Consider the following 21,146-nt stretch of genomic DNA (forward strand, 5'->3'; position numbering starts at 1 on the left):
CGACAGCATGAGCATCAATCCACGCAATTGGGATACGATGACATGTGTCAACCAAGTCAGCGAGCCTGACTACCCGATCCCGTTAGTCGCCTTTTACGATAAGCATGGGTTACTGAAGATCAATTCTAACCTGGAATACGGGTACTTTGTTTATTTGTTTGTGTGTTGTTTTAATGCCGTACTAAGCAATATTCCAGCTACAGATAAGTCCCCCAACTGTGCAAAGATCTTAGTATCAACTCCATTAGCATGCTTATGGATTTACCAAATAAGTACAAGTCTAAGACTTGCAGTTTTCTTATCTTTTTAAGCTGGAACGCGATGACACATCTCAACTACTGCCAAAACCGCTTCACACCAAACGTAACCAGTCATCCGTATCAAAACAACAAAACAAGCTTTTAAGCAGTCGCATTCCCAACTGGATTATGTTTACTGATCCACAGGAATATACACGTTTCAACAAACACAAACCATAATTAAAAACATACTCACTGGTATACATTTCCGAAACGATCATACGAATTTACCCTCAAGTCAGTCAGCGGAAGAAAAGGGTTAAGTATTTTGCTGACCTTGCAAGTTTATCTCTGCCAGTCGTGTTCACTCAGCCAGTCGTTCCGTAACTTGTTAAAGAGAGTCTACGTTTTTAGTCCTGGTTTTCATCTACTATAACCAGTTACTCCACTATTTGATATACTCACATAGGAGCCTTTGTATCTATATATATGTACGTCAGATTCGGATCTAAAGTGTCAGTCGTGGGCGTGATTCTCATTACAGCGCACAGTGTGACCATTTAAGATGGGACGATTACACACGTGGTGTGGTGGAGTAGAGAGATAGAGGTGAGGTGAGGTGAAATTGTGTTTAACGTCGTGCTTGAGAATATTTCGCTCATATGACGACGTGCAGCTGCTTGTACTAGCCCAGACTGAAGCTGGTTTTATAGTGCTAGCCCACTGAGATACCATGCCGCAGTGAAGCATGAATACCCCACTCAGACACATTGTACTGACTCCGAGCCGACCAGTCCTTGTTGTACCCATTAATGCCGAACGCCAGGCAGGGACCAACAAGTACCATATTTTAACGTCTTTTGGTATGACGGGGTCGGGGATCGAACCCGCGACCTTCCGCTCTCCGGGGACCTTAAAGTAGGAGGGTGGTGACACGTACTCTGTTGTCCGTTTTCAGCTCAGGCTGAGTGAGGGAGAGTATGGTTGTATGTCTGTGGTAATATTCCAGCAATATGTGGTTTAGTGTAGTCATGCATTGAGCTCAGAACACAAATCAGGTGAAGTTAAGAAGCGTTGGTCACGGAGAGTTCTTGGATGGGTGACCGTGTTTGGCAGCTTGACTCCTGATAGTTTCTAGGACTTCAGTCCCGCCCACAACGAAACACATGTGATACCTTTGGTCTCACCTTTCGCAAGTGAGTTTGTTCAAACTTGCCTTTGTTTCACTCAGCAGAAAATGGGTACCCGGTGGGATAAGTCATGTGACTATTAACCTTCTAGCACCTCACAGGCAGCTTGGCTTAACTGGGGTAATAACGTCCATTATGTTGTATGAGCCTAGAGCATGTCCCTGCGGCGTTGAGTACAAGGCTATGAAAGTGAACAATTATTATAATAATATCCCTTAGAGGAACACCAGAATGGTCTTCATACGGTGTACCCATGTGGGAAGTCGAACCCAGGTGTTCGGTGTGACGTGCGAACGCTTTAACCACTAGGCTACCCCAGTCCAGATTGAGGCATTGAAGGAGGGAGTGAGTGGGTTTGATTTAGAGCCGCTTTCATCTATCTATGTGAAACAGCTGACTAGCCAAAGTTCACCTTTTAACGATGGGCGGGTGTGTGTTGGTGGAGTAGAGCGTAGTGTGGACTGACAGTTTCTTCCAAATGCGCACTCTTGAGATGTTTTATTTACTTAATCTGATGATTTACTTCAATAAAATACTTAACGTACTAATATCGTTACTATAAAACACAGCAGTAGATTTAATATTTGCCGCTTTGGTAGATCGTAAAATATTAGAAACTGGTTTGGGGCCATTTCTTTAACATGCGCGCTCATGAGATGTTTTACTTATTTAATCTGATGATTTACTTCAATATAATCATTAACGTACCGATGTTGTTACTATAAAACACAGCAGTAGATTTAATATTTACTGCTCTGTTGGATCGTAACATGTAGGAAACCGTTTTTTTCTTTCTCAGTGGGCTGTTTCATGTTGATAGTGAGATCAGTTGCCTGTCGTTATGTACACCCCACCTCTCGTTTTTCGGTGTCCTTGATGTTTAAGATCTGTGTAAATATGATTTCAGTTTTGATCTTAAGAAAAGTACTATAAGTACGTAACCCGTCTTCAATTGATTATGAAAAAACGAGCGAGAACACCCGTACAGTGTTCATGTTTGGTACGGGTCTTTTAGTTAGCCTTTCGCAAGTGTTTACCTAAAAAATGAAAGGTTGAAAGTAACATTTACACCTTATCAGCCCCTCATGTAACATTTGGGTGATTAGGTTTAAACCAACAAGTTTATATACCGTACTTCCCCTAAAGGGCGCCGTGGTCTGTTTGTTTATAGATTCTGGAGGTTTATAGACACAGGGCCTTTTATAGTCAATAGACGTGTAATAGACGATCCATGGCAATAGCCCTGTAATAGATCCAGGGCCTTCAACAGACACAGGGCATTTTATAGTCATTAGACCTGTAATAGACGACGCATGCCAATTGAGTAGCCCTGTAATAGATGAAGGGCCTTCAACAGACACAGGGCCTTTTATAGTAATTAGACCTGTAATAGACGATCCATGGCAATAGCCCTGTAATAGATCCAGGGCCTTCAACAGACACAAGGCCTACAATAGTAACCGGACTTTAATAAACACAATGCTTGTTATACACCTAATAATTGACTGTGTCTCTAATACACGTCGTGTCCAGTATATGAGAGGAGTGGCTGAACTTGATCCAGTGGGAGTTGACCGATCTCTTCCTTGTATATCACTTCGACCGGAGTTGTTTCTCCCCGAGCTCGAATTGCTGACAAACGTTACTGATGTTTCATCTGATGGGGGATGACAGTTCTCGGAGGTATTCCTCACGTAATCTCCAACAGTCATGCACTTGCCACGGCATGTCTTAATTACATACTTCCAATGGACTGATTCGCCTCTAGTGACATTCTTCTGGTAACGGAAACCGTCAAGAAGCACCTGAGGTTTACCTTTCTGACTAAGGACAAAGTCAACTTTCCTAACCCCAGCCAAATTTGACCACTGCATTATGCCTTACATATAAGAGGAAAACAACACTATTTTAACTTAATAACTCTTTCGTTTATATTTCACCTTTACTCCAATATACTAAGCTCAGCTTGGTTTTTTTCTCGAACATGGTTTCAAGAACATTCACTAACTACATGTGTCAACCACGTCAGTGAGCCTGACCACCCGATCCCGTTAGTCGCCTCTTACGACAAGCATGGGTTACTGAAGATCAATTCTAACTCGGATCTTCACGGGTCATCCACGTAATGAACAATTTCTTACTGTATACAGTACATAGTCATTCATTCTTTTATTGGAAGCCTGTGGTGGGGGAAACACGGTAATTGTTATATGAGAAAATATATTGTATCAAAAGACACTCGAAACGATCATGAAAAATTATGTTACGGGTAAAACAGTTGTACGGGTAAGCTGGTTGTAAATAACGAACCCCAATAACAATCCCGATAAATCAATGCCCCGTCAAGGTGTTATCCTCGCAGTTCGTTCACCTGTGTAAAAATCAACAACTCTCGACAACTCACCTAGCTCGTTTTTTTATTAGTGTTGTCAAGGACGTTTTGCCTACATACCACACGAAGTACAGTATAAGGGCTAGCCACAAGTAGGTCTGGGTAACCGGCGTGCTTCTTGACCCACTTTCACGTTTACCTGTCTGGGGAAATATGTCCATCAGTAATCGATGGTGAGGTGTATGTAATGTCGGAGATGAGGTGATTGAGATCAGAGCCATGTCTGTAGGCTGGTCAAAGGGGCTGGTCAAAGGGTCTGTTCATTACAGCCTGAATTTTGAAAGACGTTCCATACGAGACTGGGAGGGAGTTCGGGTGGTCCAATCGTCCAAGACGACGTGAAATGTGCGGAGTTGCGTCCCTTTGTGTGTTATTATTGAGTCAGTGCACGTGTTACCCTTTTCAGGAACACCCGGTGAATCCTATTCACGGAGTGAGATAATCAGTGATCTTCCAAGCGAGTGAGTTGGTTATGAATGATGAAAGAGTTGGATAGTAAATCAATGAAATGGAGAGCGAGGTTTGAATGAGTGATGGACCGGATCGTCGGTCCATGAGTGAGTGAATGAATACATGAAAGAGTGACTGAATAAGTTACTGACTGAGTATTTCGCTTGGGAGAATGCTGCTTTAAAACGAACGTATACTAGTGGTGTTACCATATTACCACTGTACAATTGTTGTTCTTGTAAGATAAGGGGGTGGTGGGGTAGCTTCCTGGTTAAGGCGTTCGCTTCCGGGTTCGATTCCCGATATGAGTATCTTTGTAAGAAGCCCATTTCTTAAGTCCCCCACTGTCATATTGCTGGAGAATTTGCTTAAAGCGGCGCAAAACCTCACTCACTGGGGCGGTGGGGTAGCCTAGTGGTTAAAGCGCTTGCTCGTCAAGCCGAAGACCTGGGTTCGATTCCCCACATGGGTACAATGTGTGAAGTTTATTTCTTGTGTCCCCCGCCGTGATATTGCTGGAACATTGCTTAAAGCAGCGCAAAACCTCACTCACTCACTCGAAAGATAAGGTCAGGCAGTGTCATCCAACTCCATATATCCATGAGACATGAGAGGAGGGGCGAGGCCTTTCTTTATAAAACAATAATTTGTAGATTTTTCTGTTTGAACATTTAAGTCAAGCACATACACCATCCAAAGGCATCGAAAGCCTTTCACACAAATCCATTGGCGTGTCGACTGTAAAACAGTGCAGGTTTGCAGATAAATGCACTTTCCTTTCGCGCGCCAAGTCAGGTATGTGCACTATGCATCAAAATATAGTTTGCGTAAAGTTTTCAGTTTGCAAGTCGGAAGTGGGATTAAGTGAAACTTCAAGCGAATAACAAAACTGACAGCTGACGAAGAAACTGAGCTATCGCAGTATTCCCAAACAGATGTTTCCTAGCCAAGGAAACAAACTACTTTGGATAATTGTGTTAAATAACATAATGTAGGGAACGAGTGAGTGAGTTTAGTTTTACGCTTTTAGCAATATTCCAGCAGTATTACGGCGGGGGACACCAGAAACAGGCTTCACACATTGTACCCGTGTGGGGAATCGAACCTGGGCCTTCAACGTCACGGGCGAACGCTTAAACCACTAGTCTACCCCACCGCCGCTGTAAGAAACGAGGTTAAATATACGTTGTTTACATTCCAAAACGTTTCTGACACGTCAACGTGAATTGTTTTGGCAAGTAAATAATAGTAATTAAGGCCTATGGCTGGTATTTTAAGTCGTTGTATTTATATAAATCTTGGCGTGAGAAAAAAGTTGACAATGATATCTAACAAATATTTCATCTTTAATTCACAACACCTTCCCTGGTCAACTATACCTTATCCCCGTCATACTACAATAGGAAATAGCGCCAAAAACAAAATATACACTGTTCAAAAACAGAAACGCAAAATGAAATTTGAAAGTAATGATCGAAAGCTTGAACGCATATGTCAAATTAAACATGTTTTGAGGGTTCAATATTGTTGTTGGTATGGTTTAGAAGAACGCAACCATAAACGATTTTGATTGGTTTTATCGATCACCATTGTCATTATCAGCTAGACTGTCATGGAACACAACCAAAATCCGCAATTATTGCTTTTCACGTGCCCAGCATGAGCACAACCTATGACTATGAAAGACCCAGATGCATCACGCAAATTCACCAAAGATCTTTGCTAATATTGTACCCATGAGAAAAACCCGGGACGTCTCAAGGGCGCGCGACCGAACATCTGTGGGATCTGACTATGAAAGACCCAAATGAACATCTGTGGATCAGATCAATAAACGGGTACGACGGTCGACGTCGTAATCCGCCACTGACCCTTGGCGACAGTTGTTCAACATGCTGTTTGTGGAGGAATGGAGAAGACCGCGAGTTCCACAACAAAACACCCAACAACTAATTCGATCTGTGCCAAGGAAGTGTCGGATTGCAGTTCTGACAGTAAGATCGATGGTCATACGAGGTACTAATCCGCTATTGATCAACGCCACCTCGTGGACAGCAGTGATGACTATGATGAGAGGTCATTCTGCCATAAGAGTGAAATGTGCACGGGATACCAATATATTGCTCTACCAATATATTGCTCTACAAAATGTCAATGCTGTACCGTTGATCTTCAATGATTTACATTGTAATTGAATAAGACCAAATTTTTCAATGATATTTTTCTTTTGCGTTTCCTGTTTTGAAGAGTGTAGAAACTTTTTAACCGTACTATGCTCTTTTTAACAATTTGTTTCAAAAGTCTCATAAATGTCCCATTCTTGCGTCGCGCTTGACACTTCAAACACGCAAGCACACGGATATTACTCTTTTCATACCAAATTAAGCATTCATGCATGCGGATATTTGCCGTTTATTTCGGTTTGTGGGCCATAGTGCCTATCTCCGGTGTTCACAGACTCGTGACATGCATTGCATGCTGCTCATTTCAGTCGATCAAACCCCTGCACATGCACTGATATCCGCTCCCTGAAGCATAAATCCAACACATGGCATGTCGATTTCACAGTTTTTCCATGAATAACAAACATGTCTAACGCCCATAATATCCAAAATGATAAATTGTGTTATGCATTAAAATTGTAAATATCGAATTAGCGACGTTGGCTAAATGATGTATGGAATATGGTGAAACATATCAGGGACGGTATGCAATAACCATACGAGGATTACCATTAAGTTACTCCTTCAAGAAATGCATACAGATGTTCCGTCGATATCATATTTCGCGAAACACATCAAGGCATCTGCATTAGGCATTCAGTAAACTTTTAGAAATAACGCCCTTGGAGTTCAAAGACTCACGTCAATATGCATGGGAAACATACATGTCAACTGCTGCGCAGTCATTCTTACGTAGCGGTGATTTCTTCTGATTATGGAACCAGTTTCGTCGTCTTACTATAAAACATGTTGACTGACAGGTACATATTGCATCTGCAGCATGTACATTTCACCGAGGGTGAAATGCACGTCGGTCCGTTGTGATGAGAGTTTTGAGCCAAAACTTGAACCAATCAGTTTTCGACATGCACAAGTGGGTGTTTCCCCTTCTTGACTTTCTATACTTCTTTTTGAAAAACAAAAAGGAAACTTTGACATCTGACGGGTGACAGGTGGCACGTGTTTTCTCCATAGACATTGTTAGTTTCTGTTACTGCTGATATGCCAGTGTGCTCACTTCGGGAACATGTAATTGACCTGCCTAACTTCCTGGGTACAGAGCATGGCGTGCTCTGGTTTCTTCACAGGATTTGTTTGTTGATTTTGTAGCTGTCTTGATTGATATTCCATATTCCAGTAAAAACGTCCATACTCGTCGGCTCGTTATTATGAATAGACTCACTGTAGTACATGTACAAAGTTCACCATCGTAGGATATGACATTTTCATTGCAATTTCAAATTAAATAAACACTGTTTAGTGTCAGGAATCATTCGGTGTCATGACATCATTAGCTGCTTGTCCTGATGGGGCAATTATTGTTCTATTCCAAACCAAAAATACCACAGTGTTAAAGAGGAGACATATAAGATTGACATATAAGTGGGAAAAGAAAGGAGCGTGTATGTGTTTTTCACCGTTAGATATTTTACCGTTAAGGATCTGACTTTGTATTAACCGACCTGTGCCTTCGTGGTATCCTAATCTAACAGTGAGTGAGTTAAAATGTATACGTCGCGTCTGCATGTTTTCAGCCATATATTGACGATATCAAGTTCCTACATATACACAAGTTCATCATAAATACAGGTTATATATAAAAGAAAACTCTAACAAATTTATCTAATCTATTCGCAAGAACAGGGTTTTATTCATATTCATATTAAAGGTAGTCATTGATCACTCAAACAGATCGCTGCATTATACTAAAGGGGGGCGGTGGGGTAGCCTAGTGGTTAAAAGCGTTGGCTCGTCACGCCGAAGACCCGGGTTCGATTCCCCACATGGGTACAATGAGTGAAGCCCATTTCTGGAGTCCCCCGCCGTGATGTTGCTGGAATATTGCTAAAAGCGGCGTAAAACCAAACTCAGTCAGTCAGTTTATACTACAGCGTGCGCGTGGCTTACCTTAACGTGCTAAGGCTTTGTACAAATGCATCTTAAGTGGTACATATAACACTGGTACTTTCTGAAGAAAGGGGATTAGATTGTGACGTATTTATGTCACGTGGTACTGTAGGTCTTCGAGCCTTTGTATATAGTTCGATAGCTTCCTTTAACCGTCCCTAGACCTCACACTGACATTTTGCTGATGTTATTTCCTCGTTTACAGACCCGTGCCATGAAGGTCGGTACCGCGTCATTGACGACTACCGCCGCTACATCAACTACGTCACAGACGAGAAGGGGGACAAGCTGTGCGACATCGGGCTGGACATAGGCTGGTACAGATTCATGGTCAATGGGTCTAACGCCGTCATGGCCAGCAAGTGTGTACAGGTAATTGATTAACATATAAGACTTTATGATATAGTAAACCCGTGCAGATCCGGGTTAGAATTGGCCTTCAGTAACCCATGCTTGTCGTAAGAGGCGACTAACGGATTCGAGTGGTCACCCTCGCTGAATTCGTTGTCATTGTATCCCAATTATGTAGATCGATGCTCATGCTGTTTATCACAGGATTGTCTGGCTCAGCCGCCATTATTTACAGACTGCCACCATATAGCTGGAATATATCAGAGTGCGACGTTAAACAACAAACAAACAAATAAATATGATATGATATGATAAGCGATTTGGAGTTTTAAGGCCTGTAAGAACTGTTATCCACGGCGCGCCAGTGGTTTGTTTGCCATACTGGACCTTCGAGCCTTTGGATATCGCTCGATAGGTTCCTTTAACCGTCTCTAGATCTCACACTGATGCATTTCCGTTTACCATACTGGTGAACAGATTTTTAGAATTTGCTACCTATTTACTGACGCGCCACGATGTAGTGATTGAGTATTGTTTTACGCCGCTTTTAGTCACAATCCAGCAATATAAAGACTCTAGGAACCTCAGGCAAGGCCTCAAATATTTTACCCATGTAGTGAATCTAGTGCTGTACGCAATTTGGGGAACCGAACTCGGTCCTTCGACATGACGAACGAACGCTTTAACAAGTAGGCTGCCAAGCTGCTAGTGCCACGATGGAACTGAAATACCTGATTAAAGTGGCATGATGCCTTCAAGATGCTTCTCTGACCAAGCTTACCATGGTATCATTAAGATAACGAAATGCGCGTCAACCTTAGATTAGAACAAGACCTAGACATTGAACCTTGTCACGGAGATGAGGAGTGTATCTGCCCCATCACGGACATCCGTCAGCTCCTGACAGACATAGCACTGAAGAATGCGGATGTATGTGGGCTTATGTATGACGGAGTAACCGTCTGGCCCCAAACTCAGTGTCTGGTGTGGGAAGGGATGAGAAATACAGAGACAGCCTCAGCCGTAGGTGGGATGGCAGGATATTTGTGACATTATCTCATAATCACACGTTTCAGTGCTTACACCATCAAAACATATTGCAGGGTTAAAATAGAAGGTGTAGTGTTCTTTGTTTGTAATGTAAGAAGCGTGTATCTGAAATACGATCAGAAGGTAATGGCGCTGTTCTGTGTGTGATTGTTGCACTAAGCAATCTTTCAGTTTATTGAAAGCGAGTTAGAAATAACTCAGTTTAGACAAGACAATCCATTGATTGCCACGAGCAGCGGTCCACGTCGTCGGACACGATGGCAAACAAGTCACCGAGCCTGCATATTCGATCAGTTAAGTCTCCTCTTAAAGCTGGTTGCTGGGGACAAGCCTGACCATTCGATCAGTTAAGTCTCCTCTTAAAGCTGGTTGCTGGGGACAAGCCTGACCACTCGATCAGTTAAGTCTCCTCTTAAAGCTGGTTGCTGGGGACAAGCCTGACCACTCGATCAGTTAAGTCTCCTCTTAAAGCTGGTTGCTGGGGACAAGCCTGACCACTCGATCAGTTAAGTCTCCTCTTAAAGCTGGTTGCTGGGGACAAGCCTGACCACTCGATCAGTTAAGTCTCCTCTTAAAGCTGGTTGCTGGGGACAAGCCTGACCACTCGATCAGTTAAGTCTCCTCTTAAAGCTGGTTGCTGGGGACAAGCCTGACCACTCGATCAGTTAAGTCTCCTCTTAAAGCTGGTTGCTGGGGACAAGCCTGACCATTCGATCAGTTAAGTCTCCTCTTAAAGCTGGTTGCTGGGGACAAGCCTGACCACTCGATCAGTTAAGTCTCCTCTTAAAGCTGGTTGCTGGGGACAAGCCTGACCACTCGATCAGTTAAGTCTCCTCTTAAAGCTGGTTGCTGGGGACAAGCCTGACCATTCGATCAGTTAAGTCTCCTCTTAAAGCTGGTTGCTGGGGACAAGCCTGACCACTCGATCAGTTAAGTCTCCTCTTAAGACCAGTTGCCGAGGACCTTGATTCTTACGGTGTCCCCAGTACTTAACTGACGTTTCTGCCACAAACCTAATTTTGTGGGATGAAAACGTTATTTTGCCGTAGAATGGAACATATTTGGGTTGAAAACATTCAAAGCTGCGAGAACATTTAAGGATGACACACTGAAAAATGTCACGTATTTGGCGGAGGATAGTCTAGGCTCACAACTCAACAACATATTGATCAAAGGTTCCTAATTTGTCAAAGCCTAAAAAGTCTTCCGTTGATGAGTGGTTAACATGCTCTAAGGATTGTCTTGGCTGAAAATAGAACAACAACTTACCATTACCAAATTGTGAAATACCTTAGCGTACCTTCTTGCACAAGAGTCGTATATGATCAGGAAAGAAAAACAACCAAAATGCCCCCAACGTGGAACAACGCACACAGTTTTCGGTTCTTTTGGAACTTGTTGCAGTATATAATCCCTAAACAGCATTTGAAACTTGTCGGTGGTTAAAAGCTATGCCGTCATTTGAAATGAAACCTAAATGAAAAAGCCAAGCGGTATTCGTACCATCTGAAAGTTAGCAGATTCTGTAGAAGGCCACACGCCATCGACGCGTGTTCTTGAAGGAAGGCACGCCAAGTCAACGGTCTGAAACGGGATACCATGCCAGAAGTTCTCCTTTTTCTGTTCACGACAAACAAGACTGAACACACATTTTAAACTATATCTTAAACTTTATCTTAAGGTTTTTGTTAGGAGGTAATAAGTCTGACACTGGGAATCGTTAAACTGTTTACAGTAAGCAGAGCATAAACACAAGTGTGTTCCCCTCATTCCGAGCGTTAAATAGTGGTGAGGAAGTATATATCTCCCCAATACGTGTGTTCAACAACACTACCGGACTAAACACTACCGGAGTACACTAGATCTTGACTCCCAAATTACAAACGTTGTTCAAACGTTTCTGGGGTGGTAAACAAAGCAAAGCTGAAATACAAGCAACAATGACGATACCAATCATATGAGCATCATCATTTATTATGTATAGATGTTACGACATGTGTAACAATTAGACAAAACCGTGCATATGCGCCACACTGAAAATATAGATCTTATTACATCAAGAACGTTGATTATATTCACAGATTTATTTCGATCGAAGAACAATCACTTTTAAGAAAGATACAAAGTCTCAAGAGTCTATACTTGTTCATATCAACTCAATAAACATTTGAACATGAGGGTAATTACGACAGTATTCAGGTAAATTTCTAACACGATACCCATTGTACAGAGGACATGCTAATGTAATATGGAATTCATCTTCTGGTTCAGTCACACAGGAGCTACAAAACGCGGTTTCATAGTCTTGGGAGTATCTACGCGAAGTATATATTATTAAGATCATGTACATTACAACGAAGTTTTGTCAAACATCTCCGTAAATCTTTTGAACTAATAGTTACAAGATATTTTTAAAGAAAATGGTCAGTCTTTATGGTTGAATAGAACGTCAAAGATGTTGAAAAAGCTGTATATTGATACCATTCTTGATAATAAATGTCTTTGCAACGCTGTTTAAAATTCTCAAGAAAATCTAGTGGTATCCATGCATAGCTGAAACCGTATCTAAATAATAACATTCTCACATTTGATACCCTGTTCACATCCCCATTAACATCTAGTCTTCTTAACATTTCATAACATTTCTTTGTATATCTGTATGGCGGTTGACGTAAAATCCTAGTCCAAAACGAAAGTCATATGCATCGCCATCAAATTACCGCTACTTATTTGTTTCATTTTTAACCACCATGGAACAAATGTGTTTACCTTTCCCCCGACAGAAGAATTTCACATGATTTTGCATGTGACGTGAGTTCGAAAACCTCTTGAGTTCTGCTTTTCAATATGGTCATAGAATATTACTACACTGTATGTAGTCATTAATAATTCTGTTATATGATTGCCCATGCCTTGTTTTTGGTATTGATGAAATTATTCGGATTCATGAAACATGAGATATGTATAAAGCAGATATCATTGGATCCTGGTTAAGAATCCTGGATAATATGTAGTTCTTCGTAGATCTATTGTTTGCGGATAATGATTTGAGATCATTTGATGTTCTGAGGATGGGGGTAAAAAGAATAATTTGTTCCAGATAAGAATGGCTAAAGTCATCTGTTTTCAGGTTGTACCAAGAACTATAAGGAACCGGACATGCTGAGTTAAATTAACAAACATATATATCTCGGTGTCACTTTTCAGAGCAAGAAAGTGTTATAAGGAGGTGACCCAACACGTATCAAATCTGTAAAGGTGTCACTTTTCAGAGCCAAAATGTGCGTTAGGAGTGACCCAACACGTATCAAATCTGTAAAGGTGTCACTTTTAAGAGCCAAAATGTGCGTTAGGAGTGACCCAACACGTATCAAATCTGTAAAGGTGTCACTTTTCAGAGCCAAAATGTGCTTTAGGAGTGACCCAACACGTATCAAATCTGTAAAGGTGTCACTTTTAAGAGCCAAAATGTGCGTTCGGAGTGACCCAACACGTATCAAATCTGTAAAGGTGTCACTTTTAAGAGCCAAAATGTGCGTTAGGTGTGACCCAACACGTATCAAATCTGTAAAGGTCGCACCCAAAACGTCATGGTTATATGATATTTTAGTAGACCAGATAGTGACTGTAAATATTGTGGACATCTGTTGGCCATGAATAGTATATTGGCAATATACAATCTGGTGGTGCGATTTGATAGTGAGGCCAGGTAATGATGGGATATCATATTAGCATCCAGAGATCTGGAGTGCGTGAGTGAGTTTAGTTTTACGCCGCACTCGGCAACATTCCAGCTATATGGCGGCGGTCTGTAAATAATCCAGTCTGGCCCAGACAATCTAGTGATCAACAGCATGAGCATCGATCTGCGCGATTGGGAACCGATGACATGTGCCAACCAAGCCAGCGAGCCTGACCACCCGATCCCGTTAGTCGCCTTTTACGACAAGCTTGGGTTACTAAAGGTCCATTCTAACCCGGACCTTCAAGGGTTCAGGGATCTAGAGGTCATGGGAGTGTATTTGTTGGCATGCCATGATCAGAATGTCACGTGTGTCTGTCTGATATGTTTACAACGGGTTTTTTCAAAACAACGAGCTGTGAAGTAAAGGTATCTGACGAGTTTCTTACATATATTAAATCGCACTCTTTTTGCATCGAATCGGCATATATACTCATGGAAACGAATAAGGGAACACATGGAAGTGCAAGAGTTCCTTTATTCTTTTCCAGGTTTCTTCACAAGGTATGTATTGCACTGTGAGTGAAATTTTGGAAATAAATAAAGGAACACTTGTACTTTCATGTGTTCCCTTATTCGTTTCTATGAGCATATAGTTTACTTCTTCTCAGGATCGCAGTGGCGCATTAATACATGGAACAGCGGTGATTATTTTTGACGTCACCTGACGTTCTGCCTTCTACTCATATATTTCTTAACATTCCAAAACATAACAACTTTCGACGAAGACGTAAGTGAGCTTGCCAAAACGACAACTACCTTATCATATAGCATATTACAATCAGGTGCCCGTTTCACTTACGACTGTCGTAAGTCTATGTTAAAGTATGGGAGTCACCTTAGCGCTACGATCGCTTTGTGAAATGGGGCCCAGGAAAGTAGTCCGTCATAATCTGACCTTAGGTCATCACCGTGAAGTAGCCTGTGACGGACCTGGAGTTTGATCTCACATACGATTGATACCAGGTTGCCCATATGGGTTTCTCACCCACAGGTTTTGTAAGAAGGAAGGGTACATGTTGGTGTCTTAGGATACGGTGGTACAAGGGTACGTCAGTATCTGAAGATCACGTGACCATGAGAAAATATACTCAACAAAAAATGTTAAGGACTACCCAAATTTTCAATACTAAAATATTTAATAGTTCATATTATGCTCCATATAATACTTAAATATTAAATATTGGGGTGGTCCTCAACTTTTTTGGTTGAGTATAAATTGGTACTTGACGATTAGGTTGTCCTGGAATCTGCCAATATCGTAGGTAACTCGTCAGTTATGAGACAAGGCAGAGCTATTAACATAGTACTTAGTTTTGCTCCACGTCCAAAATAGTGTCGTTTTCAGCCAAGCAGCGATGATTGTGTTTGGCTGCGGCTAATTTCCATAGATAAACATCACAGTGCGAATACATAACCTTAGGTTTAGTATCTCCGTTTTTATTGCAGACAAACAGATGTGGAACACAAGCACCGATCTGGTTGGATCTCGAAAATGGTTTACCGGAACCAGGAAAACAAGTTTCCGGTCGCGCATGCGCTTCTTGGTCCAGCCCGGGGACTGACCCAGACTGTTGTTTCTATGCATTTGAGGTTCATGTGCATAATTGTGAAGATTTCTTTTTGTATAGACTTCAATCTTCACTTGGATGTGATATAGCATATTGTTTAGACTGTAAGTATGATGTAAACATCAGGAGAACTTAGATCATGTAGGATAGACCGATGGAAGGACTTGCTGACAGTTTTCCAAACAATAATTTGTCAAGAAAATGTAGAGGGAGAAAGAATTTGTGATTTTACGAAACAATAATTGATGACTTGAAAAAAAATGATTGTAAAAAATATTGTTTTAAATCTGCTTTTAGATTATCAAATCGATACATATGTAGACTGTCGGACAAAACAGAATTAGTTTTAAAATGAATCATAAGGGTTATCACGACCGTTAAAGACTGAAAAATATTCGCCTAAACTCTGTAACTTTAGGGTCTTAAATGCATCTATGATACGAATATCAAATATATTACCATGACATTACCGGGGTGGGTTTATTTCATTTTAGCCACCAAGGGTGCATAAGTACCTTTTGACCTTTAGTTTATAATTGCTTATATAATATTTGATAAAAGTATTTATAGCAAGATGGTGCTAAGTTGTGTTCTAATATTTATTTCTGTTTACAGATCATAAAGTCACGTGTAAAAAAGGAGAAACATATGACATAAAAATTAAAAAGTGTAATGGTAAGTATATCTGTACATAAGATCTCACTGTCCAAATTGAAGCTTTGCAAGTATGAGTTTTCATGCTGAGCGTGAAGAATGTTTCGACCAGCGTCAACGTAAAAATTACACTCATGCAAATCTCAATTCCACACATCTATTTCATTTCAGCGCCAACACCTATATGTAAAAGCGGGGAGGTTTATGACGAAGATTCCGGAACATGTGTTGGTAAGTATATATGCTTCTACAGTGATACGCTTTTGAGGTTTTAGTACTTTACCATGAAGCGTTGATGAAAAACTTTAGACATAAAGACAAAGCGAAAATATTTCTATTTAACACCTCAATCAGCAATAATCCAAGTCAGACAGCTACGGATTGGAAATAGAGCACGCTGAACTATGCAAGCAGTTACTGAAAGCATGAACGTTGCAAGCTATAGGCCATAATGGCACGCGATCAGCATGTCATGAACGTGACCACCCACTCCCCATCCTAATCACTTCCTATGACAAGTGTTTACTTGCTGGTCCTCAATCTGGTTTTCACCAATGCGGAAATATGAACACACGTGGCGTTTTAAATTTAAAACTATCAATACCGCGTCCGGCGTCATCTACTTATGAGTGAGTGAGTGAGTTTAGTTTTACGCCGCACTCAGCAATATTCGAGCTATATGGCGGCGGTCTGTAAATAATCGAGTCTGGACCAGACAATCCAGTGATCAACATGATGAGCATCGATCTACGCAATTGGGAACCGATGACATGTGTCAACCAAGCCAGCGAGCCTGACCACCCGATCCCGTTCATCTACTCTATGAAAACCGAGGACCTGTTTACCTTTTGTCTCAAACATTTTGTGTCATCATTCATTTTTAGCGGACCCGTGAAGATCCGGGTTAGAATTGGTCTTCAGTAACCCATGCTTGTCGTAAGAGGCGACTAACGGGATCAGGTGGTCAGGCTCGCTGACTTGGTTGACACACGTCATCGTATCCCAGTTGCGTCGATGTTCATGCTGTTGGTCACTTGATTGTCTGGTCCAGACTCGATTATTTACAGACCGCCGCTGTATAGCTGGAATATTGCTGAGTGCGGCGTAAAACTAAACTCACTCACTCACTCATAAGTAGATGAACAACAAACCAACCACCATTTTCAGTGATTCATGTGTAATGATGTTCATGGCTATTTAACGCCAGACTGAATCTGCTTCTGTTGATAACCAAGACTGGTTATTCTCTGGCGTTGACGTTTTATGCTATACATTTACGCTAAACAAATCACACAGCGCTCACGGTCTGTAACTCCGCAGCACTGAGATCTACGTGGTTTTCATACACGTCTTAAAGTTGAAAATAAACTAGAATCAAAACGTTCATAAGAAATGGTGAAACCACACATCCACGTTCTGGAGCTAATTATACCATTAAAACAACACGCCTAGTTTGACGGCATCACGTGACGTTATTACGTCAAAGTCTCAAGCCAGTACAGTAAACAGGTGAAATATCCATCTCGCACCTAACACACCACCGCCGTTATCTTTTCTGTGGGCATACTTGTACAGGTGAGGCTTCTGCTTCGTTAGGTGTGTCAGATATTTTTGCAGAAGGGATCACTGCATGATTTACGCCGAGGTATGACGACATGGCATAACGTTCTGGCGGTAAAGGGTGTTTGAAATTTTGTGGTGAAAACGCGGTGGTCCTGTCGGACGGTGTGAAATTTATTCGAAGCTGCTGAACTTTTTCGTTTGGGCGTCACCACTGTACTGCAACGGAAATGATCGTTCCTTGTCACCTGTGCTAAGTCACCTGTGCTTAGTCACCTGTGCTTGGTCTCAGGAACTTTCTTTATCCAACAACGTCTTTCAACAAGGATATCTTCAATGAACAAATATGAATATGTTAAATGATATAAGATTAAATAAGATAAAAAGAAAAAGGAAAATGTTTCCTATGATATTTGTTTTATAGCTGTTATATGTTTCACTATCTTTTAGCATCTTGAACGTTAGTAAGTATAGGACGTTTGGTGCAGGGACATTTTAATCATAATAAATATGTTGCATGATTCATCACAGACCTTGGACCAAACGTTTTGGGAGATGAAATTGAAATATTGCCAGCAGCAGAGAAAGTTAGTCCTCACACACATCCTGCAGTTACGTTATGGCAGAAAACGTCCAGAATAGTACAGTTAACTACGGTTGTAACGAACTCATAGTGACTCTTCGATAAATACTTCGATATGACCATTGTGTTCCTTATATGCATTTCGGCTTAAGTATATAACAATTGCCTACGGCCGAAAAAGCAGTTCGGTATATCCGTGAGTTCGTTATAAACGGGTTCGTGATAAACGTAGTTTAATATATGTTTGTAGTAGGAGCCTAGAAATGCGATAATGAGGTTGCAGTGCGTTGCCTGCTGTTTTGAAATCGTTCTCAACTGTTAGTTTCTTCGTCATAGGCAGCTAAAATGGATTCGGAATTGCGGCAGTAAACACCATTCACTCCATATCATGTCTCTTTGGGAACCGAACAGCTATGTAACACTCACCCGCATTTCAGTGGAAGAGTAGATTTGGATATTTACAGATACAGTTATCATATACTATTCACACTTTGCTAAGGATCAAATCATGGACTGAACAGAAAACTATTATGTGGGGTCACATTTGGTTTAAATACCTGAGCCTCTTGTAAGCATGGGTCCTAGGTTTCAGTATGTCATTGCATCTTGTGGATCCCATACCTGCTACTGACAAGTGTCGTTTATTTGCCAATGACTCGTTCCATGATTTGCAAAATGGTTGATTGGTGCCATGAAAACCATTTTTATGGTTACTAATGTACCAAGGGCATAAGGTTAGATTAAAGTGGCTGTTTGCCTAAAGAGGGGTTACCACATGTTTATTCATCCAGTTTTAAATGGATACAATTTCAAATTATAAATCTACGTTTAAGTAAAGTTGTGATCCTTAGCAAAGTGTGAGTAGTATATTTGAACACCCCCATTCATAACGTTACAACTTAGAAGCAACACAGCTCGAAGCATTTACTGATGTTGTGTCCGTGAACCATTCATGGTTTACTCCATGTTCCCAGGTCCTCAGCCTATCCTCGCCCTACACAACTGTAAACAAGGACAGGTGTTTGACGAGGTCTTACAGCAATGTGTTGGTAAGAAATATATGCATCAATATTCAAGGTATAAAACACAGGCTGATAAATGTAAGAATTGTTTCACAGACAGCTGAAAATTTGCTTTCAAGTTCGTGTTGCAATATGTGTCTGCTAAACATTAATTATCTGTGAGTTAATTGAATGTGCAGGGTTTTTTTACAAGCAGCTTTAAACAGCATTTACATTGTCACTTTGTAAACTTGAAATATTCCAGTATGTTTATATAGCCGTTTGTGTCAAGACTACTGCATATGCCTTAAGGCTTTGTTTATTTAAATTCATACATATGGTCGTACTTTTGTGTGTTAATGTTTCCAACATGTAATCTTAGGATATGAAATCTTTCTTGATTTGTGTGACCACATAAGACTGTGTTTGTAGCCAAGGGTATATTTATTAACAGTAGAGATTACAATTGTCAAAGTAAAGTCCAGTTGTTTTGGCGTTGCATTGCTCAGTAAAATATGTTGATACATCTGAGTGTTTTGTACAGCAAGTACCGCTGAAAAAAAAGAGTTTAACAGTTATGTAAGTTTAACTTTCCAGAATGAAGTGACACGTTTACGTTTTTCTTCAGTGTTGGTGGATGCCCTCGAATACCACCAGCCCGTCGTCAAGGTCGAGGTCAAGGACAACGTGGCGACCTTGACTTGTCTTCTTGAACTTCCCTACAAAGATCTACCTGGGGTGACGTTCAGCTACTTGTGGTACAAGACCACGAATTACGGCCAGGAGCTTATCGTCCGAGGGGGCCAGGCACTCCACAGTCAAACAATCAGACTTGGTCAAGAAGCTCGGATAGGGGAATCCGTAAGTTCTTCTCACTTAATGGGAAGTGCACTCGAGAAATATGGATGACCTAGGATTCAAGTCACTAAAATCATATTTTAAAGACGTACATCAATCAAGCAGTTAATGATAACAAGGTTTTTTGTTTTGAGCACCGAGTAGAACATCCAAACCTTAACGGATAATATCACCCATAGACTAGACTGAGCCCAGTTTCCTTGTATCATAAAGCAGAAAAACAGATGGAGTAAAGCTAGACTAACTTATGGAACTATGAAACTGAAATTTATTGGTTAAATTCTCTTATAGTATACTCATGCCAAAAATGGTTGTCACCCTCCCCACCCCAACCCCACACACACCCCACCCCACACCCCCACACCCTCTCCAATAAAAAAAATTGAAGGGCGTGACAACCATTATTGGCATGAGTATATATAATGGGAACGAACCCAAAAATGTAAGTTATCCATTTGCTGTCCAGTTATGTAGACATATCTCCCAATCATCGGAGTACATGAAATAAGAATTGTATAAACATTGAATGAGATTCAAAGAAGTTAGCCAATATTCGTCTTTGTTGCTGTAGAAAGTCAGGGTCAGTGGAGCCAGTTTCCGAAATCTAACGACAAAGGGATATTTGGTACTCGCGTACTGACCTTTGCTTCCTAAAAGCGTTAGTTCTTTAGATCGTCATGGAACTCATTGCCACACATGTTACCATATCTTTAACCATCAATGTTACCATCGTGCGCACCCTGATTGGGAGAGTTCTGCATCTCTATTGCCTGTTGTACCAGGTGACTAAGATGGATTGGGTGGTAAGAATCGGTGACATAGTTAAATGTGCGTGTAATTGTCCATCTCAGTGGTTCGTTGTTCATTATATCAACCACTGGTTTCACCTCGGTAATTTACAAGCGGCAATAATACTACTGGAATATTGTGTTCAGCGTTTAACAATTTACCGAAAACATTAATGTTACAGGTTATTTGCACTGTTAGTCTTGGGAATGGTGCTCGACGTGGAGACACCAATGTCGAAGTCCAGAGTGAACCCTACTTCCTGGGATTAAAGGTAAACAATGCTTGGGTTTATTAGTTTCAGCATTCATAGATTATTATTTTATTATAGGATATTTATATAGCGCACATATTCACACAACTAGTGCATGCTCAAGGCGCTGGCATTTTCCCCTCGATCATTGGATGTCAATCTCAACGACACATCGTATTATCAATCTCAACTCCCTGGGGAGTATACAACTCTTGCAGCCACTAGGCGCACCGAGGTATTGTGGCTTTCTCATCCTAACGAGGTCTCCACGGATTCGTGGGTTCTTTTGAGTGCACAGGGTTGTGGATTACCACGCTCAGTGCGTCTTGGAGCGTC

General features: G+C 41.2%; 1 protein-coding gene across 4 annotated transcripts in view; it reads left to right on the forward strand.

Annotated features, from left to right (window-relative positions):
* Positions 1-21,146, forward strand: part of LOC124291157 (von Willebrand factor D and EGF domain-containing protein-like) — a 126,789-nt gene that overhangs the window by 66,864 nt on the left and 38,779 nt on the right. For all 4 annotated transcript variants that reach the window (XM_046728082.1, XM_046728083.1, XM_046728084.1 and 1 more), the window contains exons 2-8: positions 8,607-8,773; positions 14,994-15,219; positions 15,731-15,790; positions 15,941-16,000; positions 18,887-18,961; positions 19,542-19,774; positions 20,742-20,831. In XM_046728082.1, coding sequence (XP_046584038.1) covers positions 8,607-8,773; positions 14,994-15,219; positions 15,731-15,790; positions 15,941-16,000; positions 18,887-18,961; positions 19,542-19,774; positions 20,742-20,831 — 911 coding nt within the window. The remainder of the gene's footprint in view (positions 1-8,606; positions 8,774-14,993; positions 15,220-15,730; positions 15,791-15,940; positions 16,001-18,886; positions 18,962-19,541; positions 19,775-20,741; positions 20,832-21,146) is intronic.

The sequence above is a fragment of the Haliotis rubra genome, unplaced genomic scaffold (assembly GCF_003918875.1).
Source record: "Haliotis rubra isolate DU_JTF1 unplaced genomic scaffold, ASM391887v1 Scf483, whole genome shotgun sequence".
Lineage (NCBI taxonomy): Eukaryota > Metazoa > Mollusca > Gastropoda > Lepetellida > Haliotidae > Haliotis > Haliotis rubra.